The 27,711-nt window shown below is 53.2% G+C and overlaps 9 protein-coding genes across 9 annotated transcripts; 3 read left to right on the forward strand and 6 right to left on the reverse strand.

Annotated features, from left to right (window-relative positions):
- Window positions 1-319: 319 nt before the first annotated feature.
- swf-1 (Palmitoyltransferase SWF1) lies at window positions 320-1,725 on the reverse strand (the record flags this gene model as incomplete). The annotated part of the gene is made up of 3 exons (XM_037329753.1): window positions 320-1,321; window positions 1,392-1,545; window positions 1,637-1,725. 3 exons carry the CDS (start codon window positions 1,723-1,725, stop codon window positions 320-322), a joined length of 1,245 nt encoding a protein of 414 aa, XP_037171656.1.
- A 928-nt stretch (window positions 1,726-2,653) lies between these two features.
- CGCA056_v014512 (uncharacterized protein) lies at window positions 2,654-5,262 on the forward strand (the record flags this gene model as incomplete). The annotated part of the gene is made up of 4 exons (XM_037329754.1): window positions 2,654-2,773; window positions 2,822-3,136; window positions 3,190-3,579; window positions 3,631-5,262. 4 exons carry the CDS (start codon window positions 2,654-2,656, stop codon window positions 5,260-5,262), a joined length of 2,457 nt encoding a protein of 818 aa, XP_037171657.1.
- Window positions 5,263-5,412: 150 nt separating this feature from the next.
- Nitrilase lies at window positions 5,413-6,461 on the reverse strand (the record flags this gene model as incomplete). The annotated part of the gene is made up of 2 exons (XM_037329755.1): window positions 5,413-6,267; window positions 6,333-6,461. 2 exons carry the CDS (start codon window positions 6,459-6,461, stop codon window positions 5,413-5,415), a joined length of 984 nt encoding a protein of 327 aa, XP_037171779.1.
- A 520-nt stretch (window positions 6,462-6,981) lies between these two features.
- Window positions 6,982-8,601, reverse strand: CGCA056_v014514 (uncharacterized protein; the record flags this gene model as incomplete). Its single annotated transcript, XM_037329756.1, has 6 exons — window positions 6,982-7,163; window positions 7,219-7,492; window positions 7,543-7,599; window positions 7,650-7,871; window positions 7,925-8,142; window positions 8,199-8,601. 6 exons carry the CDS (start codon window positions 8,599-8,601, stop codon window positions 6,982-6,984), a joined length of 1,356 nt encoding a protein of 451 aa, XP_037171658.1.
- A 3,753-nt stretch (window positions 8,602-12,354) lies between these two features.
- Window positions 12,355-12,750, reverse strand: CGCA056_v014515 (uncharacterized protein; the record flags this gene model as incomplete). The annotated part of the gene is made up of 1 exon (XM_037329757.1): window positions 12,355-12,750. One exon carries the CDS (start codon window positions 12,748-12,750, stop codon window positions 12,355-12,357), a length of 396 nt encoding a protein of 131 aa, XP_037171714.1.
- A 2,828-nt stretch (window positions 12,751-15,578) lies between these two features.
- Window positions 15,579-17,191, forward strand: sre2 (putative transcription factor sre2; the record flags this gene model as incomplete). The annotated part of the gene is made up of 3 exons (XM_037329758.1): window positions 15,579-16,069; window positions 16,131-16,944; window positions 17,000-17,191. The coding sequence occupies 3 exons, from the start codon at window positions 15,579-15,581 to the stop codon at window positions 17,189-17,191; spliced, it is 1,497 nt and encodes a 498-aa protein (XP_037171659.1).
- Window positions 17,192-18,061: 870 nt separating this feature from the next.
- ICP55 (Intermediate cleaving peptidase 55) lies at window positions 18,062-19,645 on the reverse strand (the record flags this gene model as incomplete). Its single annotated transcript, XM_037329759.1, has 2 exons — window positions 18,062-19,341; window positions 19,450-19,645. The coding sequence occupies 2 exons, from the start codon at window positions 19,643-19,645 to the stop codon at window positions 18,062-18,064; spliced, it is 1,476 nt and encodes a 491-aa protein (XP_037171726.1).
- Window positions 19,646-21,089: 1,444 nt separating this feature from the next.
- Window positions 21,090-23,122, forward strand: him1 (Hsk1-interacting molecule 1; the record flags this gene model as incomplete). The annotated part of the gene is made up of 3 exons (XM_037329760.1): window positions 21,090-21,500; window positions 21,558-22,919; window positions 22,973-23,122. The coding sequence occupies 3 exons, from the start codon at window positions 21,090-21,092 to the stop codon at window positions 23,120-23,122; spliced, it is 1,923 nt and encodes a 640-aa protein (XP_037171660.1).
- A 1,433-nt stretch (window positions 23,123-24,555) lies between these two features.
- CGCA056_v014519 (Phenylalanine aminomutase) lies at window positions 24,556-26,778 on the reverse strand (the record flags this gene model as incomplete). Its single annotated transcript, XM_037329761.1, has 1 exon — window positions 24,556-26,778. The coding sequence occupies one exon, from the start codon at window positions 26,776-26,778 to the stop codon at window positions 24,556-24,558; it is 2,223 nt and encodes a 740-aa protein (XP_037171661.1).
- Window positions 26,779-27,711: the final 933 nt, after the last annotated feature.

Here is a 27,711-nt window from a genome sequence, read left to right on the forward strand (position 1 = left end):
GGCAAGCTTAAGCCAGGGACGGCGCGGGGAGGTCAGCAGCCATCACGAACTCGAAAGACGTCTCAAGGTCTACAGCAGAGGAGCAGTCGAGGGTCTTTGGAAGCAGCCTGTGCATGAATTAGATGAGAAACGTTGAAATGAGACAAGATAGAGGACCAACGCTTGCTGCAACGCCAACTTTATCCGGTCACGGTACGAGGTTAAAGTCAAACGTGTATTGATTAAACATTGTGATGCCCTGCATGCTACGGTGATAGATAGTAAACATCCGTTCGATATCTTCCGCCATGGTTTCTCCGAAAGTTTCTTTTGTGAACGACTATATAGGCGCTCCTCTTGCTGAATGCCTCTGTCGCCCGACAGCCTCAACAGTCGGCTGGTCACGCTTAACATTAAAATTGTAGTCGGGGACGAAGACGTCTGCCACGTTATCCCAGAACCCTAGGTCGTACAGGTTCTCGACGTCTGCCAACTTCCACACTCGCTCCCATTCTGATTGCGTGGACACGTTCGACGGAGGGGGCATGCCGTCATCCGTTCTTGCAAGCACTTGCTGTGATTCGAGGGGCCATCGCGTTCGCTCCGGCTCGTATCGTCTATCCTTTACTCGGTTAGGCAGCAGTTTCCGTTTGAAGGCACAGCCATCATCCATCTCAGCCTTCCAATCGGACCACTTGAGTGATTCGTTGGTAGTGGTGCCACTATAGATGAGCCAAACGTTGTACGCGAACAATCCCCAGACCAATGGCGAGATCATCGCAGCGAGCAAGGTAACTGCGCCCATTCCAACACTGTCCTGGAGTGCCCAATTCCAGATGAGGAGATAGTCCTTGATCTCCATTCCTTTTGGCGGCCACAGGGCCCATGTCGGGTACTCGGTTGCAATATGCTTGGACAGGAGGGAGAAGCCCAGGAAACCACCGTAGGACGTGAGGAGGGCCGTCGTGGCAAGGAGCAGAAGGAAGTAGTGGTGATTCTTGTAGCCGACGCAGCCGTTGATGAAGATGCAGTGGTGGTCTAGCTTCGCGATACAACGTTTGCAAATGCTGCAGTGTTTAGAGCGAGGAGGTTTGAGAAAACCGCAGGTCTTGCACTCGTGGCCGGGAAAGAAAATTGACCAGTCGTAGGGATAGAGCGACATGTAGTAGGCATGATTCTCATGCGTGATATAGCCTGGGTCAGTCATTACCGAAAGATAAAGGAAAAGGTAAGGCAGAAAGATGGCGATGGACCCGGCAACTTTGTGAAAGGTCGAAATTTGGGGCCACGCAGTCGGAAGAAATAGGTACTCCGAGACAGAAAGCAAGACCAAGAAGAAAATCTAATATTGTCAGCATAGAACAACGTCGAACAAGCTCAGTTTGGGACGTGGGCTTGGTGTTTCGACTTACGACCACAGTTGGGTGACGGTCATTCATCATAAAGTTGCCGAACCGCAACATTGAGCTTGAGAACCTCCCTCCCGTCAGGAGCCTGTCGATGGCCAAGAGACCATTTGGGATATGGATCCGCATGATCCTATGTAATGTTGCAATGGGCGTATGCCTGCGAATTGTTAGCCAGTGCGTCTAGAATCGCCGTGTTTGGTAACCCGCTGCTTCCAGGTCGCTAACAGAGGAGCTCAATGATGACTGACCTCAAGGCCGGCAACCTGCCAAAGAACGCCACAAAGACCACGAAGGAGATGGCCAGCACAAATAGCACTGCGTTCCGAAGAAGTCCCATGATGATACCCAAACTTGTCGTCACCGCCAATAAAGCATTATATGAGTGGTGAGACACGAGAAGACCACGGCACCGGGTCCTGGAGACTTTTACCCAAGATTCTCACCCAGAAGTGTAGGTAGAAAAGGAAGCCTGGTCAATGCGATAATAACAGTTAAATCAGCCTCTCTAGCGGTGGAGACAGGCCCTTCTAGGCCCACAGCCTCCAGAACACTTGCAAATCGCTTCGGATAGCGAACCGTAGGTTGTGTAAGGTACACGTTTATGCCGGTCAACACTCTTTCTCGTCAATTCGAATGCGCGGCCCGAGAACAAAGCAGACAAAGCGTCAGCAAGGTCAGTGTCGAGATCATTCTTGCCGTCTGATGTAAGGTATCGGGATATTGTTATAGCCATTATTTTATGGTCATAGCGTTTTCACCCTTTAGCTACATATTTTTTTTATGCATCATGCGACCAGATTCAAGCAGCTGCAGGTATCCGTACGCGACGAGCCTTCTAAGAAGCTACGCGTCGGTTCGACATAGATGAGAGCACAAACAGTGCACGGCACAGCAGCGCTCGAATCCAGGCCACGTATAACCAGACTTATCCAACTCTGAGACGCCAGTTCTCGACGCGAAAAGCTACTCCTGGAGGCTTAGTGGAGTTGTTTGTGGCAGGATACTAGCTCGGCAGGCGGCGACGTATGGGCGAGTTTCCAACACCCACAGCTGACCGTTACACCAAAACATAACCACCAGAATCCGCGCAATCAAGCATCTGTTCGACGCTGAAAACAAAAGGCTGTGGGCCTTTCCCTTCTCTCAGCTTTACTCATATTTTTCGGCTTGAACAAAGTGAAACCAAGCTCATTCGGCGAATCAATCAAGACCCGAGATAGTAAGCAGCCACAACGTGCCCCCGTCACTGTACTCGAAAGTCAAGCATGTCGACGGCGATCGTTTACGAGGGCGTGCCAGGTGCTCAAGGCACTCTGTTCCAAGGGAAGAAGTTCTTCGTCACGCAGCGTGTGCCCGACAGAACAACGATCTTGGACCTAATCAAAGTAAGCTTGCTACTTCGTTAGACGAATCTCAGAAGCTCATATAACTAGCAAAATGGGGGGAAAATTGTCAAACTGGACAAGCATGCCGACTTGGTGATCGCAGACCACGTCAGAAGAGACTGTCCTCCAAGCTCGCTATCGTGGAATTTTATCAAGGATTCTGTTCAGTACGGCGCTATGCAGGAAGAAGACAAGTACCAGATCAACCAATCGCCTATGGCTGCTCGTCCTGTTGGGTCAACGAAGCCTGCCAAAGGTACTCGGACCCCCTTCACAAATGCCGACGACGCAGAGCTTGCCAGGTGGGTGCTCTCACATACCAAGACGAGCGGAAATGACATATATCAAAAATTCGAGCAAATTGTAGGTTCGCCTATCATCTGATTTGAGCTCTTGACTGATCCAAGATTTTCCAGAACAATCGTCATACGTGGCATTCTTGGAGAGATCGATGGGTGAAAAAGCTGAAGCTATTACCTTATGATGCCCAACGCAAGTTGGCTGATTCTGCTACACCCGAGTCACAATCCTCGACAGTGTCTCTGCCCGATGCGCCTCGAACCGGGCGGAGAGCTCAGCCTGCGTCAGACGCTGCCACTGCATCAGCTTCTCGGCATGACGGCCCTCAAACTACACGGTCACTCAGACCTGCTGCGAGACAAGCAGGCGCACATGCGCAGGTGACTGAGGCAACTAGGGATAGGTTCACCAAGGAAGACGATGAGGTATTGTTGCGCAGCGTTTCAGAGCTCGAACAGCGGGGCGGCAGGATCTCCAGTGGTCTTTTCCAAGATCTGGCCAAGAAGGTATTACTGCGACCTCTTTCATGGAAGAATAACATCGCTGACCCGCAACAGTATCCCCGTCATATATCCACTTCGTGGCAGAAGCACTGGGCAGAGTCGGAGCGGCGCTTGAGACAGTCTTTTGTTAAAGCCGAACCAACGTCTGACCTACGATCTCCAGGCGCTAGACCAGCCCCTGGTAATGTTGGTCACGATTCTGCGTCTGACCGGAATGAGAGAGACCCTGAGCGCGCGGCGAGTACCAACGTCGGCAGCAACAAACACACCAACAAGCCATCATCTGCACCCATTGTAGAGGAAAGTATCGTAGTTGGGAGTAATCAACTGCCCGACCCAGAGAGATTAGAAGAAGAACACGACGACGAAGGAGCGGAGTTCCAAGATTTGACAAGAGAACAGTTCTACAAGCGACTTGAGGACTACCGGAATCTCATAAAACAGGACCCAAATACTAACGTATCCGGTCGTCCTGTTGATCTTTGGCTTTTGTGGAGTACCGTTCGGAATGTCTATGCCCGAGGCGGGATTGAGCTCGACTGGGAAGACATAACGGAGGAACTGGGCTTCCCCCGCGACAGTTCTCGACGCCTCAAGGAGTGTTACAACGAGCACGCCGAAGGCTTTTTCAGCACCTTGGACGATGGTGATGATGACGATGATGACGGTTCGGGCGATGAAGAAATCGTCGACCAAGGGGGAGCACATGCCGAAGAGAGAAGACGGCCGCGTACAGAGACTGAAGCTGACGCTGGAACGGATGATGAGATCCTCATTTCACTTCCGACCAACACGCCTGGCGCCTCGAGAAAGAGATCTGCCATCCAAATGGACGGCCTTAGTGCTCCATCTACTCCAAACGGTCGCAAAAAGCGGCATCGTCTAGGCCCAAATGACGAAGTGCCTCCCACTCCCGAAGAGAAGATTGGACTTGCCGGCATGAGTGGGCTTGATATCAGTCCATCACTAAGCGGAAAGGAACCCGCAAGCACTTCCGCAGGCAGACCCGAATCTAGAGAAACCGGGGTCCAAAGGGGGCCCAGAGTCCGGCATGTGGAGCCCGAGACGCAAGACTTTGGCTTCGATGACGAAGACCATGAACGGGCGGATTCTCAGCATGACAGCTTCGACATATCTCCCTCTCAGCAGCTTTTTGATGACTTGGCGGCGGCAACGCCGCTTCCCTCGTCCCTTCAAAATAGTGGCTTTCAGTCCTGTCGTCGACAGCCAGGCGATTCTACCCGCAACATATCTCAATTTTCAGCTGGAGCTGAAGAAGTTATTCAGGCGGGAGGAGGTAAAGATGTACAGCCCGAATCACAAGGCGTTGAGAAAATTACCCAGCTTGACGGGTTCATTGAAAGCTTTGAAGGGTTTGGCTATCCTCGTGAGGATGTACTTACCGCGCTCATCTCGACGTCCATATGCATGCCGTTGGCTACTGCTGTTTTGAAGCATATGAAACAGCACAAATCTATACCCAGAGATTGGGAAGGGGTCTGGACGGAGGAAGACGACAGACGACTGAAGCGCGTTGATCGCAAAATTTCAGAGTCAAAAGACGACTCGGAACGCACAAAGCTGAAGAAGTCGTGGGACTTTTTGGTGAGAAAGCATACCCAGAATCGGATTGAACAAAGGAGAGAGTTTCTTGATTACCTGGGCGAAGCGGAAGGAATGCTATGAGCCAGGTATAGCTCCAGGAGTGGGGTCTCGCGAGAGAGGAACAATGTTTTGATACCCACGAATATTCAACATTATGAGATCCTATCTCTTGTTCTGTGTCATGAGTCTATCTGTCTGTACCTTGGCCTCGGGTCCATTTAGTCGCCGTCTTCACTCCTTGGTGATTGAGTACCCGTAATGCCAGCCTTCCTTCTGCATGTCCTCTCTCACCTTGTAAGCCCCCTCAGCAACGTCCAGCAAGCCCAGGTCAACTTCGACAATGCTCACTGCCTCCTCTGCGCCCAACTTCCCGATGGATCCGATGAGAGGCATCGCGACCTGGCTGACACCGCAATACCTCAACTGCGACCCATCCCACCTCCTCTCAACCCCGCCCTCGGGCCCGCCAGCATTGACAAGCACCACTGCCGCTGTGTTTTCAAACGCCCTCGCCACAAGCACGTTCTCTAGGAACACCTTCTCCGAATCACGGTTCACCACTTCGCCGGAGCCACCGCGCTTGTACTCGTCCGCCATCCAGAACGCGGGACAGACGATGATCCTCGCACCGTCACGAATCAGCTCCCGGAACGCCTCGGGGAATGCCAGATCCCAACAGACGAGCAGTCCGGCCCGGCCAAGCGGCGTATCAAACGCCCCATGTGGTTGAGGACCCTTGGTCAGATGTGGCCGCTCATTGTGCCATAGGTTCTTTTTCTCATAGCGTCCAAGGATGGTGCCGTCTGGTCCGATGAAGTACGCGGCGTTGATCAAGTCTAGGTCGTCTCCCTCACCTTCCGGCTCCACTATGGTGCCAGGAACAATGGAAATTCTCAGTTCCTTGGCTAGAGCCTGATAACTCCCAAGGTAGGAACCCGACTGCTCGCAGCTCAGCACGAAGTCGGGATGATCCGGCGCCCACGACGTGAGATGGTACTCGGGCAGTACGGCGAGCGCGCAACCCTGCGAGGCGGCGTTGCGTATGTAGGACTCTGCTTTGCGAAAGTTGTCTGCTGGCGAGACAGCCTGTGATGCTTGTTAGAACTTTGTTCATCCATGGCTAGTTCTCACCAGGCACGCGCCACGCGCACGCGAGGGGCGGGGTATGAGAAGATGGCGACCAATGCCGTCGAGGATAAGCTAGCCGCTTCAAGGTGATTCTGGGGATTCCCGACCTTCGGATGCATCTGTATGAGGGCAATCTTGGCCTTGCTCGCCATCGTGACCATGTTCGTCTCGTCTTCAATTAATCCCGCAGATGGTAAGACAACCGGCTGTTGGAGATAACAGCAAACTTTGGTCAAGGTTCGGGGATCAGCTTGTGAGGAGAAAGAGCCGATTGCTACTGGGAAGCCGACTTCTCTTCTTGCACTGCCCCGCTGTCTGCCTTGCGCCGCATTTATTGACGCGGGAGATCAAAATGATAGTGACTGGTTGAAAATGATCAAACTCCATGTGTGTGTGTGTGCTATGTAAAGTGCCCGATCAGGCGGTCGTTGCTAAGTTCATATGCGAGAAATGATGTCAGAGGCAACCCCATCCCGTTTTTCCGTGAATTGTGCCACCACCAAAACCCAGCCAGCAGTTTGTACCGATTTGTAAGGAGGAAAAAACAAAACAGAAAAAAAAGAGAAAGAAACAAACAACGCCGAAAATCCCATACCCGCCTTTTTATCGCATCCTTGAAAGTAGTTGTATATCGATATTTCGAAAGGCTCCGATGAACTCCTTGGGTTACCCTTAGCGGCGGGTATTGCGTAAATCTGAGGAGAATCTTCGAGAAACATCGTAATCAGCGGGAATAACCTGAAGAGTATGGTTTGATTGCCCATGAGAAGATGGCTCAGACGTAGTGATTTGCCAGGCGTAAGGGGCGAGCTTGACGTATTCGATATGAGAGATCGCAGCGCCAACAACTTCCCCTGTAATAAATATTAGCATGTGTGAAGCAGGCTAGACAAGCATTCTCTAGCTTACCTATGCCGATGAGTACTAGATTTCGACCGGCGGACGGAGGTAGACCATAAGATCCCATGAGAAGAGTGCCTGTGGGACAAATAAGGTATGGTACCCATTTCATCCAGCTTGAAGGGCCCTTCAATGAGCCGCTCACATCAGATGCAGAATTCGCCATCTTGTCTAAGGCTACCAGGATGTCTTCTGACTTTTTCTGGGCATCTGTCAAATGTTCAGAATGGACCTCATACTGTGACGAAAGGTCTTCCGTGAGCTCAAATAGCCTGCCCAGACCCTACAACCGTTAGCTTCAGGGGTAATGCAAGACAGAAAACATTTACTCACCTTTTCAAGATTCTGCTGTCGACCGGCGAGCTCCGTTACGCGAAGGTGTGAAAGCTCCTGCGTCAAAATTTAGCCAAGAATTCTGCACACAGTATAGGTTCACCTACCATCTGGGATTGAAGCGATGCGGAGGATGCAGCGGCTGATGCTAGTGCCGCCATGACAACACCGAGGTCACTTTCAGTACGATCCTTGAAAGCGGTTATGGCAACTTCATGTGATGCTGCAACTTCAGCGTTGCTGCTTAGCACAGTCCTGAGGAGAACGCCAAGTAGCTGCTGCAAATTTTGGGCATCTTCGAGTCCGTTCCGCATGGCATGTTGCGAAGCCTTATGAAGTCAGCGAAAACGCCCATTGAATGCGGCCGGCTGTAGTATCAAACCTGAGCTGTCTCCACAATTTGTTGGGAAAGGGTTCGATCCATGTCTTGAATGCTGTCGCGCAGTCGGTCGACATCAGGGATAATCCGACGCAGTTGATCGGTCACTTCGGTAGCTCGCGTGTTGATGGCATGCAGATGAGCTTCGAGCTCCTGTTCGACTCCTTCAGAGAGCTTGGATAAGACCTCCGTCAAGCGCTGATGTAGGCGTATGCTTTGAGCTATCGCTGTGTCAGAGCCACTCCTCAAGGCAGAGGGGAACTCATGAGACACTCACCTTTGTCGTTGTCAGCACGGGCAGCTTCGCAGAACCTCAGTGCTTTGTGTCGGTAGCTGACCCAAGTGTTCCATGCCGAATCTGACCTTGCTAGACCTGAGAGACATGAGTCGATTTGTTGGGGAGAGACGTGAAGACGAGGGAACTTGGAATCGGGAATCTGAGCCAAGGAATTCTCTCGAAATGGGGCACAGCCCGATGGTATATCGAAACTCCCTCTTTCGAGATCGCATATAGCAAGGCTGGCGGCGTAGGAGTCAACAAAGTCTCTGATTTGTCTGCCGCTGTCGATCAGTACAGTCGCGTCATCTTTCCCGTCGAGAAGCTGGCAGTTGTTGACCAGGAGGCGGGCAGCGATTCGATGGCAGAGAGGTTCGGATTCTAGCTCTTGGAGTTCCTGCATGGCGACGGCATAAATGTTCGGGAGGCGAGACGCCGGCTGAATTCCGATCGTATGACCCGTAGAAACTCTGTCCAGTTTCCGCCCATGGCCCGAATTTCTCTCACCACCATACCAAGAGAGGGCATGGATAGTTGCGGCGCTGCTTAGCATCAGAGCGGCTCCGTAGAGGAGCTGCGAAGTATTGCACCGCATCCTTGCATTGGTATTGCGCTTGGCGCTGTTGCTTCAAGGTAAAACGTCAGTAAAGTGCAAGATTGACGAGAGATCGTAGGGAAGATGCGTCCAAGTTGAGGAAATTGTCTTGCGAGGTCTTAGGTCTTGGAGGAACAGAACCAGAGGTAACCGGCTGAGGAAGGGGAGGTTTCGCTGGTTGAAGGTGAAGTAGCTTAGTGGGTCGAAAGGCACGACTTTACTTGAGCTTCGTGAGGCAAGTCCGGTAGAAAAGAACTGGGCAGAGGCTTTCCTATTTTCGTGCAACGAAATACAGCTGGACGACTTCGAATGACTTTCGAGGTGAAAAAATCAAATTAAGCAGGAGGGGGCCCGTAGTTTCGGATCTGGCAAGTGCAATTTGTGGAAGGAGGCTCTGGGGCAAGGTCAAGTAAGGCAGTTACGATGGGCAAGTTCATCGTACGCCTTTCCTTCCGCCTAAGAACATTGCAGTCACCGCATCCCCTACTTGGTTGGTAGGCAGGGTGTTTGAAGGTTGAAAATGGCCGAGACATAGTTATCAGGTCTGAATCTTCATCTAGCACCAGACACTTTTGTTTGAACCTCTCAAGCCCACGACCAGCTCGCCGCATTGCCGCATTGCCAGTTTGGATTGTTAATGCAGCCGAGTTGCCAGCTTGATGATTCCTTCATTGTTGCCTACCTCTCTATGTCTAGGCAGTAAGAACAAGAAACCTGATGCCGCCAGAAGTACACATCCCCTTCGGATCAACGAGCATAACCCGGGAGGTGATTTGGCATCGCTGCAAGTATTCAACTCCACAGAACTTGTCTAAGGATTTTCCCCGTGCTGGACTAATGGCTGTTTCTCATGACCCGGACAGAAGTTTACAAAGGCCAAACGACATACTGGTTTGGGTCCCAGGATGACACACCTTCTAGACAAGTCGCTTCTTGATCTGCCAGCATGACGGCGTAGGTAGCATTATCTACCAATACTTGGAAGGTCGAGAAAGCAATTTTCAGCTGTTCATTCCGTCAGAATCATCAGTCAACTTTCTATCAAAAGCAATATCAACAAGACAGAGTTTCCTGATGTGCTCTTGGCTAAGAAGACGACCGCCATGTAACCCAACCTACTGGGGGCGAAACGACAGAAGCAAGCCTCGAGGCCTTCCGCCAACGAGTTCAAAGAACATACCCGTACATCGCTGCCAATTGTTTTGACGACCCTGCATGAAGTTCGCTGTCCCCTCCACTCGGATGGAGCCCCAAGAGAGACTATTCGCTGCATGGGACATGTCGCGTGCCGTACGCAGTATGCATGTCTGCAAGGTGTGTGACAGACGCTGGCGACCAGCCACATCAGCCCATTCGCGCAGCAGCTCGCGCAGTGGGGTCCTCAGACAGTCCTCGCGGGCTGCCGTTTACCAGCGAGTCCGTCTACCCCTCTTCTCTCTTCTCGCCTGACGGATCTCTGACGGAGAACCATCCACCTTTGCGCATCCCGCGCCTTGGGTTGCATTCTCCTGAGACTTTACAGCGCCGCACGTCGAGGGCAGCATGAGAAATAAATGTCGTGACTTACAGGCTGAGTGTCCTGGGAAGATCAGATATCATAGCGAGCTTTTGTGATAGGGCAGACGAGGATTTACCCCGGAGGAGTTAACAGGGGTCCAGGATCGTTGATTGTCACCAGCCTCCCCACCGCTTCATAATAGTCCTCTCGGCATCAGTCTTACGCCGGACCTGGATTTTCTTCCAGTGGTGTCAGTGAAGTCTTCTTCCTCCTCCACCTTACTGGCTTCGTGTATTCGGGGATCTCGATGTCCGCGAGGAAAGACGCTGTACGATGTCGGTACCCCTTACCCACCGCCTTTTCAAACCAATATGAACCGGGAAACCAACGCCGAGCGCCGTTGCCAGCCTGCATGGGGCCGAAAGACCCAGCTTTCGCCGAGTGACGTCGGTTGTGGCTCCCTGAGCAGCGGAAATCACAGGACCTGAAAAAGCACGGCGTCCACTCCTTCCCCTCCTAAAAATCCCCATTGAAGCTGTCAAGTCCATACTGCAGCTTTTGTGATATGTGACATTCCAACGGTGCTCTGCCTTTCCTTGGTAGTCTCGCATCTTGGTACCGGGATATTCGTTGTTTCCAGTACCGCGGAACGCGGCTTGTCGCCCGACAGGGCCCAGATTCCAGCGTACTAGTTGCAGGTCGCGAAATCTCACGTTCCTTCAACATGGTACAAAAGCCACGCGAGGGAGCCTCGTGCTTCTTCTGCTCGATTCTTCTTCCTTCCAAGCCTCTCACAGTGTCTTGATCTTGGACACACGCCATAAACCACTCGCATCTTCGTTCAGCTATCGGCGTCGCAGCTTTCCTGTCCCTCCTACCACGTCAGAGACTCTAACGAAGTTCTCTGTCGCGGGTTCGATGTCTTGAAGTTTGACCCATAGTGTTTGTCGTCTACGCTTCCTGCTGTTATTAGACAGCCTGTGACTTTGAGTCCGAAGCAAGGAGACAGACGCTTCAAAGGTCGATCATCAACTCGGCTACACAGTCGCAGTTCCTTCAAAGAGTTTGGTGCCACTGAGCTGACTTGACATAACTCCTTTACAATCTGTATGGCGAGATCCCCATGTTCGACATTACTTGGCGGGAAAAACCAGTGATCAGACACGTATGCTGACGTGAAATGATGATAGCAGTGTGGATGTCAAAGGCAAAAGAGACAAACCAAATACGCTTCCCAGAATACCGCCGCCATAATGTGTGTGCAGATCGACAAGGCATATGACTGTGGCCACCATGGCTTCCACAACATCAAGTGGTGCCAAAATGTTGGCAAGGGCTGCAAGGGGCCGAAGCCAAAGCACGATGTCATCGCTTGGCCTGGTTTATGCACTGATTGCGCCAATCGGGCGGCCGACCCTAACCCCCGTTGCTGAGTCCAGCAGTGATGCTGTGGATTGGATGAAGCTGAACGAGTGGTCTGGGTCGTGAGGCATACCTAGGTTGAACCATAACATTATCGTCTGGCCGAAAATCAGCATGTAGCTAGGGTATTGAACATCAGAAATAAGAGGGATAGCACAACGTAACAACAGGGTTAATGTAGGCAGCACGCACTCCGTCCGCTTAGCTGAAGTATCTGCCGGTATAGCCGACTAAGTCATTACATGCGAAGGACAGGCACCCTCACGTTCATGTTCTTCCGCCACCAAAGCTGCTCGCGACGGGGACTTAACATCGTCTTCTCCTTGCTCCAGCAGGAGCATACAAATGAGATGTCCTGGCATAAATTGCGTTGCGTACACACGCCATTGAGTGACTTTGGAAGGTCCATGTTCTGAAGTTCGTAGTGTCTACATCCCGGCTCAATGACGCTGGTACAGAACTGTCTCTGATCAGATGCTGCGTCGCCGACAGCCATTTGAAGTCCGACAGCACATTCGTCTAGCTCACACGCGGGTTCTGGGGGTGACGTAGTCGCCGTGACAGCTTCAATCTTCGTGGGAAACCCTGCAGTCCTCACTGGCAGCTTGCCCGTGGGCGCGGCACGCGCAAGGTTATGAGCACTAGAGACAAACCGCCGCGACCGTTTGGTAGGATAGCAGGGGAATCATCCTTCTCTTATCGACAACGTTGTTGGCGTACTGAGATGCGGAAGGCAGCGATGCCGTGGAGCTGAGCTCTCCGCCCTTGACGCAGTACCACTCGCCAGCACTGACGTTAACATTGGCGCACGTGTGTTGAGTGTCATGGCCTGCGTTCATCCAAATGAAATCCAGAAGGGTGATGGAATGCGCATCAGCGATGCTTTGGCAACTATCGCCCGGTTTCGCTTGATAAAACCGGAGGCAGTCGGGGTAGACAGGACCAGCTACAGGGCTTGAGGATTGAATGAAGTTCATCGGGCCCAGACCGAAAGCCCAAGACCAAAGAATGGCCATAGCAGTCATGGAAAGCTTCATGATGGCGATGTTGTAAACGGTACTGGCGTTGGTTTGCGGCGATGTATCGCGATGCTCTCGAATAAGGGAAGGGGCGATTTTCTGGATATAAGTGCTCAGCGTCAACAAAGGACATAGGTAGCAAGATACTCGCACAACAAATGTTCTCATGAGGAAGAGATTTCTTTCATCACTTCAAATCTCGACTCGAAATGTCGCAATCCTGATCATGTTTCCTCTCGTCTGTTCTCCATTACTCGGCTAGTCTGTGACCAAAACGCCACTAGCGTCGTCACGCTCTCAGAAATCATTGAAGACGAGTATTTTTTGGGGTGGCTAAGGTTGCGCCCTGGAAAGGTAAGGTACAATCAAAGAAGAGGTCGTCCAATGGGGCACGATAAGGATGAATGCCCGGCAGAACACACTCACGATAGGGTTGGAGCTACCACCAAGGCAAAGGGGCCATTTAGCGACGCCCAAGTCAAAGGCATGTGGATAGAGGCGTTTTCTCGCAACGGCGCCAACGGTGTCTCGGTGTGTCTCGACCATCCCACGTGCTGTCCCGCCACCAACGTCCTGGCTGAGGTGTGAACATTCTGAAGTGTTTCGTCCGAAACCGATAGTGTATGGCGCTTCGGAGCGGTGGGGGACGGCGAAAGACGCAGAGGGCAATGAACGGAGTTTTAAAGGGGCACCGTGCCGGAAGCCGGACTTCGCTTCTTTGACGTTGGAGGCCCCGTTCTTAGGTCGTCCCGCCGCACCGATGGTGGACGGAGGCGGCCACCCTTCCAGAGGCGTAACCCCGAGCCTCTTTCGGTAGGCGAACCAAACTTTGACTTCAGCTGTCGACGGAAGGTCTATGTCCACGTGTCGGAGCTGGAAAGACGGACGAACCATGACACCCATATCGCATACCGCATGGCGCACGGCATAGTTAGTTGCTGACAAAACGAAGGATGGCAGCGGCTGGAACGCGTGGGTGCACAGCAAAAGTGACGGAACGTCTCTTCAGGTTTGCAAGGCGAGGCGAGGCGAGGGGCGGCGACGTATGGGAGTGGCCGCGGGTTGGATCAGCTGGGCTCACACTACGCCTCAAAGGGGGAAGAGCAACATGGGAAAGAACACGGGAGGGAAGCAATGGAAGGGAGGGAGGGGAGAGAATGCCGCACGACCAGAGCCAGAAGCAGGCAGACCCTAACGCAGCGGGAAGTCTATTCTGGGGAAGCTTGGGCCAGGCATGCAAGGCTGACAATCCGGGCGTGTCAAGTGGGGCCGGATCGACACGTGGCCAATCATCAAGCTACGACACCCGGAAGTGATGCACGGCACAGAGGACCTTTTCTTCCCCTATGGCGGGATTCCACTCATGTCAGGCGCTCAGCCCATTGGCAGCTTTGCAAGAATACTGGGCCGAAAAACAGAGACGCCAGGGGTCCGTCAAGGATGGGTCCTCTTATTCGACGAATAAGAGGCGGGCAGCTGTGCCAATGAGTGGAATCCGGAAGCAGAGAGATTTTACAGTACCTTTTTAGACTTGGCGGCCATCGCACGACCTCCCCTCCAGCGCCTGAAATATCATACGATTTCCCTACGAAGTGGTTGACTTTTTGATACGCGCTCTCACTGTGCCCTGGTCGCCGCCAAAGCTGGCGAATTCGAGGTCAGGCCATTCCGCCCGTTCCTCCGTCACTCATTCATCCAATTGGCAACCTTTTGCACATTTTTTTTTTCTTTGCCCACACACACACACACTCACTCACTCTCTGTTTGCGTAGAGTCTGCTTCGGCCGTCCACGGTCTTGTTCCGGGTAGCTCACCGTACGGGATCCGGCGCGGGTCCATTCTGTGTCCCTAAACATCAGTCGACTTTGTCTTCGTCTCTCCGGCGCAATACATTTCTCTGCTGCTCTATTTGCTGCTCTGCCTCGCGCCTCGTGCCTCTCTCCCGCGCCCCTCCCCCAACGCCAGCCAACCCAACACCGGCTACCTGCTCGTCAACACTCTTCTCCGTTCTTTCCTCTTCCATCCGTCCCGTCTCGACGGATACAGCTACACACACCTACCTGCCGACCGAACGACCTTTCTGCCTGCCGCCTGCCTCCCGTTGCTCCCTGCCGCATACACGTAAGGTGTGACCAGTCATTTTCGTCTCTGCCTCCACAAAAATCTCCCCAACCCTCAACTCTTTTCTTGTCCTTTCCCCGTGTTTGGACGCATCTCGTTGTCGCTTTCCGTACCCGTCGGCGCTCTGCTCTCCTCTGATTTGCCTCCTGCTCTTGTTCCTGCTGTTGCTTGTACCTACCTTACCATACGTCTGCGCATCTGCCCTGCCCTCGTCTCGTCTCCGTCACAACCCGCCTGTCTTAGTCGCAAGTCTCGACCAAGTCCTTCGAGTATTTGGACCTTGGCTGACCTTAATAAGCGAATCCCCGTCTCATCGCCCTGCCGACCTCTCTACTTGAGGTGCCGCACCTCTACGAACCCAGAACCTTTGACGGCCCTTGAACACGACCGACTTCTTTGTCTTGCGCTGCATCCTGCATCTCGATCCATCCCTGCCGACTCCCACGACTTTTGCGAGTTTCCCTTGCCGCCATTGACAACGCTGCCATTGCATTCCGACTTCGACCTGATTGGCCATACGAGGTGGTACGACTGTCCATCTTGAATCGCCAAACTCTGCCCCCCTCCAACCAAGAAACGTACGAGATCTCTGAGTCCTCGCTGCTCAGCACTCACCGGCATACGATCGCGCCGAGCACCCACTCTCCCTTCCACAAAAAGACAATATCGATTTCTAGATCGACGACCGCCGACATTTCGGGGGCCGAAATGCTGGCTTTGTGGTAATGGACCCCAACTTCTTAAAGAACCTCGACTACTTCGCCGTCCCAAACAACCAAACAAATAATTCTGTCGAGCAACCCGCCGAATCTTCGGCCGCAGGTGCTGCGAGAAATGCTCCCGATCCTTCTCTCTGGGAGACCCTAGGGGCCGATCAGAGCAACTCTGAATCGACTTCCAATGGCCCCTCCTCAATGCCCTCTTTTGCTCAGGCCTCGCCTGTCAGCACGAATTTCGGCATGGGTGCTATGCCTGCTCAAATGTCCTTTGGACATGGCCAACCCAGAAATGCTTTGCCGACACGCACAGCCCAGAATGCTGGCCAGAGGCGGAGGGACGGTCACGATCGAAAGCGGACCAAGGTGGATTCCGAGGCTGCGGCACTAGAATCAGTCGATTACTGGATTCAATTCGACGATGACGATGAGCAAAAGCTCGGCGGTAGCTTCGAGATCGACTTTTCTAAGCGAAGACATCCGACCCAACATTATCCTAGGTATGCTCTCAGCCGCTCTCAAAAGTCGACGCATCTGAGCGACTTCGCTAAATCTCTCTAGACCACCGGCTGCGAATCGTCTGAATCCCATGTCAACAACCCCGGGCTTGGGCGCTGGACTGTATACAAACCCTGTATTCAAGCCGGAGGACTTTATGGACGACACCGCCCTTGACAACGCTCTCTCGGACGATGAAGAGTTTCTGGAGTCCATGAACCTAGGCGATCAGCTCGGTAAGATCGAATCGCAACCCCCTTCCGAGGTTCCGCCGCGAGAGGGCCTTTATTCGACGCCCCTGAGTTGGGAGAAGCCAGCGCCCGGCCTGCGGATGAACCCTCTATTTGGCATGGGCGGCATGGGAGGCATGGGCACGCCCATGCTCGATCCGGAGCAGCGACGCCTGCTGGCCATTGCCCTCAATACCGGTCGTTCATCAACTAGTCTAGGCGCCGGAATGGGTTTCGGGGTTGGCGCAGACCTGGGCCCCGAGTTTGCAAGTCTCGAGAATTTCGATGCCGGCATGGCGACGGCAAGCATGGATGAACTCGGGAGGGGCCCCGAACAGTCGGGTCTCCACAGTAAGGGGAAGGAAAAGGAGAGAGACAGTGTAGAAAAAGACTCGAAGAACCAACGGCCGCAAGTGTCTCGAACTACGACGGCTGCAACTGGGGCCTCTGAAAAGTCTAAAGACAAGGCGAAGGCTGGCGGCGACCGAACGGCACATAACGACATTGAGAGAAAGTACCGCACCAATCTCAAGGACAAGATCTCCGAGCTTCGCGACGCTGTACCATCACTCAAGTCGATACCCGAGGAGGGAGGCGAAGACGCCGAGGTGGACAGTCAGTCGCAACGCGGGCCTAAAGTCAGCAAGGTAAGCGGTGATGCGGTCATTTAGCTTCACACAACATATACTGATACAGGTTTAGGGTACTGTCCTCACGAAAGCAACCGAGTATATCCATTACCTTGAACGAAGAAACAAAGCCATCATGCGCGAGCATCAGGAACTCGCCAGGCGCCTACAAGCCTTTGAGCAACTGTTGAGTGCAACGGCGCGGCAACCCTTTCCCATGCCGAATTACAGCAGAACCTTGTTCGACCCGAGAGGCTTCTGTTAACATCTATCCCCTTATCACATTACGCATCATGATTGCGAAACTGTACATATTTTGTTGTCAAGGGCTATCATTTGCCCAAAAATATACGATTGCGACCAATCTACGAAGCATGAATAGGCAGGCATATACAAAATAATTCAAGGTTATCAGACCTTTATTCGGGTTTCTGGCACTATCGGTTAATTCCTCCGGGGATGTACTGAAGGCGATTCTTCTGTTCCGGATGGCATTTTCGGCATGGTTCTGATGTGACAGGTCATACACTGCTCTATGTCTAGCGCATATCCTTTTAGCAACCTAGAAAGGACATTTGGATTCATTGGAGTATTTTCGATGAGCACAGATGTCGAGCTGCGTGTGAGGTCCCAGACACCTCTAAAATTGTGGCGAACACCCTTTTGTTTCAATTTGTGTGCTACCTCAAGTTGTCAGCGGAAATGATGATCTCATCTTGGCAACCAAATCGGCTGACTGACATGACCCCAATGGCATCCTGTTCGTGCAGCTGGTCTACAAGAAACGGGAAACGTCCGCTTGTGGCAGATGAGAAGCCCGCCTGTTCCATGCGGAACCTTCCATGGGGTACCTCCCCTGGCACGTCAAGGGACCCCGAAGACAAGGGTCCTGTTTTGGCATACCGGGAGAAACAACTCTCACAACATTGGTTGTTAGCTCAGCTCGACGGGCAGATACGCCACGTTGAAGGCAGCTCCTGAAGGTTTGCAGAGACACTCAGGAACAAGTGTACGTTGCTTGCATAGCGGACGCTACGCCGTATTTTGTGTGTAGAGACACGACTTCTGTGCCACCCTGGTTTAATAGTGTACACCTTTGATTCCAAAATTTTGATCCTTTTCGGTTTCACAGGGTTCAGTCCCTGAGAGCCTCAATATCGACAACCTCCTTTACAGCTTCTGTCGAGAAAATGTACGGTGACTCGGTATCCACACAGACGCTGTCCTCAATCCGAACTGCCATACCGCGGAAGTGCTCCGGCCAACGGTCTGTATCCGGAACATAGATACCAGGCTCGATGGTCACGCAGTGTCCGGCTTTCAGCGGCGTTCTCCTGCCATAGCCAGGAACATCGTGGACATCCAGGCCGACATAGTGACCAACATGGTGCGGAAATAAGACATCAAGATCGCGGGAGGTGATGTCGAAGCCTAGGCTCTTGAGCTGCTCGAGCAGACCGTTTGCCGTTTGGTCGTGAATGTCGTCGAGGGAGAGATTGGCGTTCTCACGGCAAAGGGACACGCTTGAACGTTGAACGGTAAGAACGGCTTCATAGAGGTCCTTCTGTGCCGCGCTGAACTTGCCGTTTATAGGCCAGGTGCGAGAGATGTCAGTGATGTATGTGCCGTACTCTCCGCCCGCGTCGATGAGAACCATCTCGCCGTCTTTCATCACGTTGTTATTCACGACGTAATGAATGCAAAGACCGTTTTGCCCGCCTGCTACGACGGGGACGTATGCCGGCCCGTCACAGCCGTCTGCGGTGAACCTGTAATCGAGAAAGGCGTGGAGGTCCTTCTCGCGGGTCCACTGCTTGCGCATGGCGTCGGTGATGACCCGGCCCGAGATCTGTCCAGCGCGGCGCATGTTTGCGACCTCTGCCGGGGACTTGATACACCGTAAAGAGTTCATGAGAGGGTACAGAGGAATCTTAACCGAGGGAAACCATGACTTGTCGCTCTTCATGAGCTGCCATAGTTTGTTCTCTTGCTCGCCCTGCCTCGGTTTCTCGAGGTCTGTGTAGACGCGGCTCGCCGACTTGACGATATCGGGGAGGTACTGGTGGATCTTGTTAATATCGCCCGCCTTGTCGGCGTTGAAGATATCCGTAGCGGCCTGGATGCCATTCCTGGCACCTGACCACTGCTCGGCCGCCGGGTTCTTAGGCTGAGTGAACAGGTGAAACAGGTAGTCGCCGAATTCCTTGCCCGTCTTCTGGATGACAGCCACGGAATCGCCCTCATTCCAGCCGGTCAGGTACAGAAAGTTGGACTCTTGGCGATAGGGGAAGAAGACGGCACCGGAGCGGTACTTGAGGTCGGCGGCAGACAGGACGGCAACGCCACCGTCGGGCAGCTTCTCAGCCAGGCGAGCACGTCTCTCCCAATATTCCTGGGCTGTGATACCCGGAGTGACTAAACATATAAGTCAGCCCAAGAAGATTTTATTCGGGATCTTTACTGAGAGTTTGAGGGCAAAGTATTGAATGCTATGGGCAGTGATTGGGTGAAGATTGTACTGACTCTCGCCGGCTTTGAGAATGTGAGGATGCGTCTCATGCACTGGCTGGCCAAACTGGAGATCGGCAGCAGAGACGTCAGCGTAGCGGCGGATCTGACAACTCGATGGGAGTGACGGGCGCCACAAGGGCACGGAATTGCAGCATCGCAGTCTCTGGGCGGCCCGAAGAGCGCTGCTCACTGGACGTGAGGGGTTCATGACCAGAAATGGAGCGATGTGCAGGGGATGTAGGGCGGCAGGTGAGATTTATGAACGAGAAGGGATGGGTTCTACGATCCGGATGAGGTCATCACGGAAGGCAGTGGAGGTACTGCAATCGTCTGCACTGTACCGGACGGAGCGAGGATGGGCTAAGGGCCAAAGGCTGCTGCTGGCTGACTCGTCAAAGAGTGATTAGTTCAGTGCATGCGGCCTTTCCGCAAGGACTGAGACCGAGACGGGACGGGTGAGAGATGCCCGTTTGGGAATCGGGCCACCAGGACGAGGAGCGGACGATGGGATGATGCAGAAATTTGTTTGTTTGGAGTGGATGTTTTTTATGTATCTAAGGAGTGGAAGAAGACAATGGAGTTGCATGGCGTTTATTGCCGTGGACATTAATGTCGTACATATGTAACTAAGGCAAGTAAATGCAGCAGCATGCAGCAATACAGCATGCAATGTGAAAGTGCCATGTCGAAAGAAACTGGATGCATCCATGTCTTGCCAATTGGGCGGCCCCCCAGTTGCGGCAGGATTTTTTATTGTTTTCCCACTGCAGCTCCATCCGTCCAATTTCCAGGCCGCCGCCGGATCAGGTCGCTACCAGTTGTTATTATTGTGGTCGGGTGCTAGAATGCCAGATTACAGCGAGCCTCCACTGTAGCACAGCAGCTGTGAACCTACCTACCTAAAGTAAGGTAAGTGTGAAGAGTCCAGTCACTGAGAGAAGACGCGCCGCTGCGGGTACTGTGCAGGCAGGGCCAAGCAAATTTGACCGGTTGCCAGAGAAGAAACTGGCCCGTGCGTGTTTTCCACGCTGCCGAACGGGGATTAGTGCTGTTGTTCCCCCCCCGAAAACCCATCAAGCGCGACTTAGGTGACCGGGTCCCGGACAGGCCAGGCACAGGCAGTGAGTGAACCAAGACGGGGGTGGTCTTGCTTATAGGCTGGGATGATGGCCGGGGGACTCCTCCCACACACGCACCGCACACACACACACAACACCAACCACTCCTCCTCCTACCTACCTACCTACCTCCATATTAATAAAGCTCTGCCTTGAACCTGCCCACTCGCACACCCGTGTTCTGGCTGCTTCTTTTTGGCTTCACGACGAACCTCCACGACGACTTCCTCTCCTTCTCGCATCTCCCTCCCTCCTCACGGCCGCCCAGCGCATTCGATGTCTTCGTGAACCCACGACACGCTCTCTGTCGGAACGCGTGAGCGACGTGTCAGCCTCCACGTCGCGTGCCCATCCCGTCCCGTCCCGTCCACAGAGCAACCCCCCCCCCCCCCCCGCCTCGCTCTCGACCGACATACAAACCCACACCACCACACAAACAAAACAACAACCTTTCCTTTCCCACGTCGAGCATATTGATTGGGCATTTTTATGGCAGCCATATCCCTATCGCCCACTCCAATCCCTCCCACGGCCATGTCCACTAGACGAACGCCTTTGTCTAGCAACCCCAATGTGGCCAATTCGCCCTTGAGATCTGCTTCTGCTCTGGCTCTCGCCAAGCAGAGGCGTTCTCATGCCAACATCCAGAGAGAAGAGCTGTACGGCCAGCCGCCGCCTTTGAAGAAGCAGGTCGTCGAGAACACTGCATCCCGCCACCAACGCTCCCCATCCAAGATCGCCAAGCCTTCACAACTGCCCCAGCGTGTCGCCCGCCCCGTAACGAAAGAACGCTCCACCCACCACCACGATGATGCGAACGTCGACAAGATCCGACAATGGCAGGCCGAATATCGCGGCCGCTTCCCCAAGATGGTCTTCTACTTCGACAGTGTTGCCGAGGACCAGAGGGCCAAGCTTTCCCGCCATGCCATGTCTCTTGGAGCTGTATGTCGCAGCACATGTGTTGAAAATCCTTTTTGGTCACTAATATGTCATGTGTAGAGAGACGAACGCTTCTTCTCGAGCAGCATCACTCACGTCGTGACCGCCCGTCCAGTTCCTGCACAGGAGGAAGTGCACGCCCCCGCACACCAAGACCCCGAGCCCGAAGAGCAGCCGCAGACCATCAACCCGTCTCTTCTAGACCGGGCCCCCGATGCACGAAGACGTTTATTGTTTGATCACCCGTCGAGACGGACTCACACCCAGCCGCAGGATGACGGAGTCAGGCGTGCGCGTCCTACGCGCAGCAATGATGTCCTGCACAAGGCTCGTGACATGGGAAAGAAGATTTGGTCGGTCGAGAAATTCCAGAGGATGTTGCAGTTTCTGTTGGAGCCCGATCCGCACGTTGTCGCCCAAATTGGCCACAAGGGCGAGTCCAGGAGCTTGAGCACCAAGAGAACTGCAGACGAGCCAGGCCTGATGCAGTTGCTGCAAAAGGAGAGACTCAATGGTCCTTCTGACGCCGTCACGAGCCGGGAGATGATCAATTTCAAGGGACCGTATATATACGTCTACGACATTGACGAGAAGCAGAAGCCCATTATGGTGCGGGAGTACCCTAAGGTCAACAACAAGTATGACGGTGAATGGCCCCAATTTAGGACTGTCACGGATGGCCGCTGCCCTTTCGTCGAGGAGCCGGAACAGGCTGAGCGACCGAGCCGTAAACCACAACCGCAGCAAAAGGAGCTGAAGGAGCCCAAGGGCGACAAAGAGCGCGTTGCGAAGCCTGTGGACGAGAAGAGGGCGTCTCTTCAGCCCCCTGAGGTGCCTGCGCCCAAAACTGTCATTGGCAAGCGTACCCTCGCCGAGATGCAAGACGGCCAGAACAAGGACAAGGCTCCAGTGAAGCCCGTAGAGATGTTCAACCCGCCCAAGGTTGTTGCCTCTAATCCTATTGACTTCCGACCCCAGAATGCCTTTACCAGCCGTGCCGGTACGGCACGTTTCTTCGCCGGCGAGCCTGTGGCCTCGGGTCTTCAGCCGTCGAATGTTACTTCGGCCATTCGCTCTCAGATGATCTCTTCTACTTCGGGTGTCAATGGAGCAAAGGCCGGCACCAGCAAGGAAGTCCATGGTCTGCAGCGCAAGGTGCTGCAGAGAGGTGCCCCAGCGCCCCACGATCCCAGCTCTCGTCGCCTGACTGAGATGAGCTTGGATGCGACGTCTACCAGATCTACCAGCGTTTCCAGGACCACCAGCAGACGGATGGAGCTCATTGAAGAGGACGCTGAGAAGCAAACTGCCAAGCTTGTTCGAACCAGCTCTAAAACTCAGGCGCCGCCTGCCAAGAGCAAGCGTGATCTGAAGCCAGGTTACTGTGAAAACTGCCAGGACAAATTTAAGGACTTTGACGAGGTGCGTTGATTGTAGCGCTCCACAGTCTACGAAGTTTGCTAATCATATGGCAGCATATTCTCACACGTAAACATCGAAAGTTTGCAGAAAACACCGACAACTGGCTCGAATTGGACGAACTACTTGGCCAGCTGGGCCGCATGCCCAAGGGCTATGGCGACTACAAGTACCGCGCCGAGGAAGTGTCGATCGAGGACCCATAGAAAGTGTCGACTCGACGAACTCGTTCCGCATCATGGCACCCATGAGAACCGATTCTGCCTCACTCATATATGGTTTTTGATTCCCCGATTTCCCGACGCTGTGATCCCAGGAGCATCACGCACGTTCACACACACACACACACACACATACATACAAAAGCTACGGATTTGTTCCACACACATGGAACCAATGATACCAGTAGACTGACCAGAAGAAGTCGCCCGCGCTTTCCGGTCATGTTTTTCTCTTCGTCTTTCTCTAATTGGTCGGGCCGCACTGAAAGCATCGCATGCACAATGGCGTTCGGCATGGAGCATTTTATACCACCACGGCTAAGTTTTCTCGTTCGGCAGGCAGGTTGGGAGGCATTGTGTCGTCATCCAGAGGCGGGACAAGTACGGATGAAGAGGGCAAAGGCGAGTCATAATGAGCATGGTGTAGATATCATTGAACAGTCTATGATTGTGTATACTGTATGTTGAACACGAAACACTTATTGGTTTGGGAAGCCAAGGACTGCTGTGGTTGTGCTGTGAGCCGCACAGTCATGGCAGAGGCGTTTTGGAGCAATTGAAAGCATTTCTCCTTGTGTACATCTGGAAGAGTTGTGAGATGAATGATGCGCAGCACACAACAAGAGCAGACGCTCGAGAATGGCAGGCAGCTTCTGCGTAGTTGGAAGGAAAGTACAACGTGAACAGTGTTCGATCTGCTGCTGCTTGGATCGAATGGCTGGGGATACGAAGCGGGGAGAGGTAGCATACAAAACAAATGATACTACAGGCCGCTTATATGAGGCTGATGTAAACATCAAAGCCAGCAGCACCACATCCCGTCTCGAACACTAAGGTAGGTAGGTTCCTCGAAAGAAAGCCCCGCACCGAACCGTGCCGCCCCTCCACACCTGTCCATTTTAGGACAGGCGCACGGATGCCCGCGTGCAAGGCCGCTTCTTACGTGGGTCCAAGCGTGGCAAATTCTTCATAGTGATGAAATTGAAACTGCCCTTCCATCCAAGTCTTCGTGGCTCAGTCGGTAGAGCGTTGGTCTCATATTACAATCGATATGACTCCGCCATAGGCAGAGACATCCAAAGGTCGAGAGTTCGAGCCTCTCCGAGGACAATCATTTTGTCTTTTGCTCCTTCGGTCCGTGGGATCATGGCTTCTTTGTAAGTCACAATGCTCTATGAATTATTCTTCTTGACTGCAGTTGTTCCTTCGAGTCGCGTCAAGTACGTACAGGCTTGTTCGACCATTTTGAAGTCGCTTTCTTTCCCCTGCCAGAGAGCCTACTCATACTTGCAACATCGCATCACTAATACTCGGAAACTTCCAAGAAGTCAACTGCAGGAAAGCAAGGGTTGCTTGCTATGTTGACGTTTCGATCTCGGACAATTCTATTTCACATTGATGGAGAGGAATCTCGACATCTACAGCATCCGTGAAACTTCCGTAACCATTCCTAGGATCCCACGGCCCGTCCGGAGCGTCCCAATAACACCGTCATGGCTGCTGATGGGGGTGTCCATCCCGTTCTCTGGGCCCTCTTCGGCGCTGTGACCGAGGCATCCCATCAGCGCTGGTGTTATGAAACCTTGACGAATCTCTCCGTACACCAAAGACACGTTTACACCGATCGTGCTTTCTTGCTTCGCTCTGAGGCCCTGATGGAAGAAAACTCCCAGTCTTCCGCGCACGATGTCGTAGAGCACAGCCGAACCTGCTCCAAGTCCGTCCAAATGTGCTGTAGTCTTGTCGTTGTTCATCCCCGGGTGGTTAACCTTGGGATTATTGATTGGGTCTAGAAGCCACATTTCCATGCTCTCTTGGAATTCCCTTTGGCAATCCAAGACGCCGCTGAGAGAGACGTCGTGCATCTTCTCTTTACCCACGAAGTCCAAAGTATGTGCTGCGAATTTGGAGGCCACCACCGAGCAACGCTGAAAATGACTGACCTTGTTCGCCTCGTACCACCAAACCCTTACCAATTCGTCGAGACCACTCGTAAGTCTCGTGAGCTGTGATTCGTCCAGCCCGAGACGAGCACGGTCTAGGCGTTTGGACAAGACAACAGAGCTGAGAAATCGCTCGTGGTAGTCTCTGAGGTCGATCGCTTGGCAGCATACATACAGATGAGCAGCGCACATGTGCGAAAGAACATCCACAGCCTCCATAGTTCGCCGACCTGTCAGGAAGGCAAGAGAGTTGATGCCTTGGTTGTGCATCTCGGCCGAATGAACATGAGCAGATACTGGGTGTGCGAGAGACGCCAGTTCCGACATGTAGGCACTCATGTTGACATCGATACCCTTCATCGTGTAAGATTGATCGGGATCACCAAAGACGAGATTTGGGTCGAGGCCGTTATTCGTCGCCGGGTTGATCAACTCAGAGCACTGAGAGAAGAGCATTCGACCAATCATTTGAAGTGCGTTCCTTGTCTTGTCCATCGCGGATGTGATGGCAACTGCTTGAAAATTGCCTCCTGAATAGACCTCTCCGTCAGAAGGATCATTCCCAGGACCAGCATTAATTACTGGGTTGTCCGACGTCGAGTTGAGCTCAACCTCGATTTGACGCTGGGCCAGCATGAGGTCTTCCAGGTAAGGACCAATCCACTGCGGTGCTGTCCTTGTAGAGTACCGATCTTGCCACAGACCTCGACCCGTCCTCTTCTTCGTCTCTAGTCCGATGACGAAATCAGAAGATCTCAAAAACTGTCTGATGTTGCAAGCTGTTTCGAGCTGACCAGCGTGGGGTCGAATTCTGTGGATGAATTCATTTGCCCACTCGACATTGCCTCTTAGACACTCTGAAGTAAAAGCTGTGAGAGCTTGGGCGAGAATCGCAAGCTGATTGGCCTCGTAAATGACCAAGCTGGCCAGAGCAGCCGAAGGAGCGGTCCCGTTGATCAAGCCAAGGCCCTCCTTTGGTTGCAATTCGACAGGCCTGATGCCGCATTCCTTCAATGCATCACGGGCGGACAAGATCTTCCGGCTTACCCCGGATCCGATTCTTACCGTGATGTTGGGGTCTCCGATCAGAGTTCCGGCGATATATGAGAGAGGCATTAGGTCTCCCGATGCCGAGATCGTTCCTCTCAGAGGGACTAGAGGCGTGACGTCGTGACGGAGAAGTCCCAGCAACGTATCAATGACCTCTATCCGGACTGCGCTATGGCCGCGTAGATTTTGGTTGGCCCTGATAACCATGGCTGCCTTCACCCATGCTAGGGGGATGATGTGAGACTTCCCGTCTTTGTCGGTAGAATCCTCTCGATCGGCGGCAGTAATGACGGCACTTTGGGTGTGTTGGAGCAAAGATATCTGAAGTTTCTTGAGCTGCTCCGTTCGAGAGTCTGCGCTGCCGCCAAAGCCCGTGTTCACGCCATACACCACCCAGCCGTTTTCTATGTGATGGTCGAGAACTTTGATACTCTGGGCGATTCGCTCATCGATATCCGAACTCCCATTATTGCGGTAAGCTCCATTGGCCGTCTCGTCTGCTTTGGCAGGCGGGTAGCCCTTTATGCGCGGCACGAGTCCGTGACGGGCAACGGCAACGACTGTCGCGATGTCGAGTTGCTCACCATCTAATGCCAGTTCGGGGCCAGCTTTTGTCACATCGTGAACGGTCTTCAACGTTTTCTGCATGCTTGCAGCGTGCGGGGATTCCGAGGATGGTGTTGATGCCATAGCATGGAGGCTACTGTGCGAGGACTAGATCTTTCGTTTGAGCAGCTCAAAGAGGGTGCGTGGCCGAGTTAGAGGGCGGTATCTCACGAGGGAGGGTCTGCGTAGGAGTCGACGGGTAGAGATAACAGAGAAGAGTACTTGGAGGAAAAGGCTGCTAGGAGGGCGACAGAGATGTTTGTTGAGGCAATAAGCAACAGTCAAGGGCGATCATCCAAGTTGTCACTACTGCAGCTACCTCGTGGCTGCAGGAGTAATATGCATTGTGCCTACCTGACCTTACCTTACCGTACCCCAACCTACCTTACCTCAGGTCTCACCGGCCACTGCCTCGTCGTTTCCTTCCCTTCTGTGTATCAAGGTAAGGCAGCAAGCAGGAACGCCTTCCATGACTTGCGCATCTTCCACCTAACCCGGAGTGAGCTGTCGCGGCCGAAAATACGGTGAGGATATGAAGGAGAATATGTTTCAGCGCCACTCGGTGAGTCGACGAGATGCGGCATCCATTTCATGTCATGACGGTAATATTTCGCCTCACAAGCAGCCTAGATTTGTGTCAGGTCGAAGTTGTGGTGCAAAGGGGCTCAAATAACGGAGGTATCTTGAACATTGACGTTCTCCTGGACCCCGCTGTCCGCGCTCAGGTAACCTAAGGTACTACCTAGGTAGGTAGTTAGCACGCCGCAATGGCTCCCGGGATAGGTCCATACCTAGGTAGGTACCTTAGGTGGATGTCGGATTAGGTCACCTCACTGACCATTCACCGACTACAGCGACATAGGTAGGTAGGGGGTTAGGGGTTACTTACCTAAGGCAACTGGCGACGCCCCACACACACTGCCCGGGCACACCTGAAGTGTCTACCTAGGCATGTAGTGGTGGGTGACTTGCATG

Source organism: Colletotrichum aenigma (assembly GCF_013390185.1).
Source record: "Colletotrichum aenigma strain Cg56 chromosome Unknown KSG_Cg56_contig10, whole genome shotgun sequence".
NCBI classification, from domain to species: domain Eukaryota; kingdom Fungi; phylum Ascomycota; class Sordariomycetes; order Glomerellales; family Glomerellaceae; genus Colletotrichum; species Colletotrichum aenigma.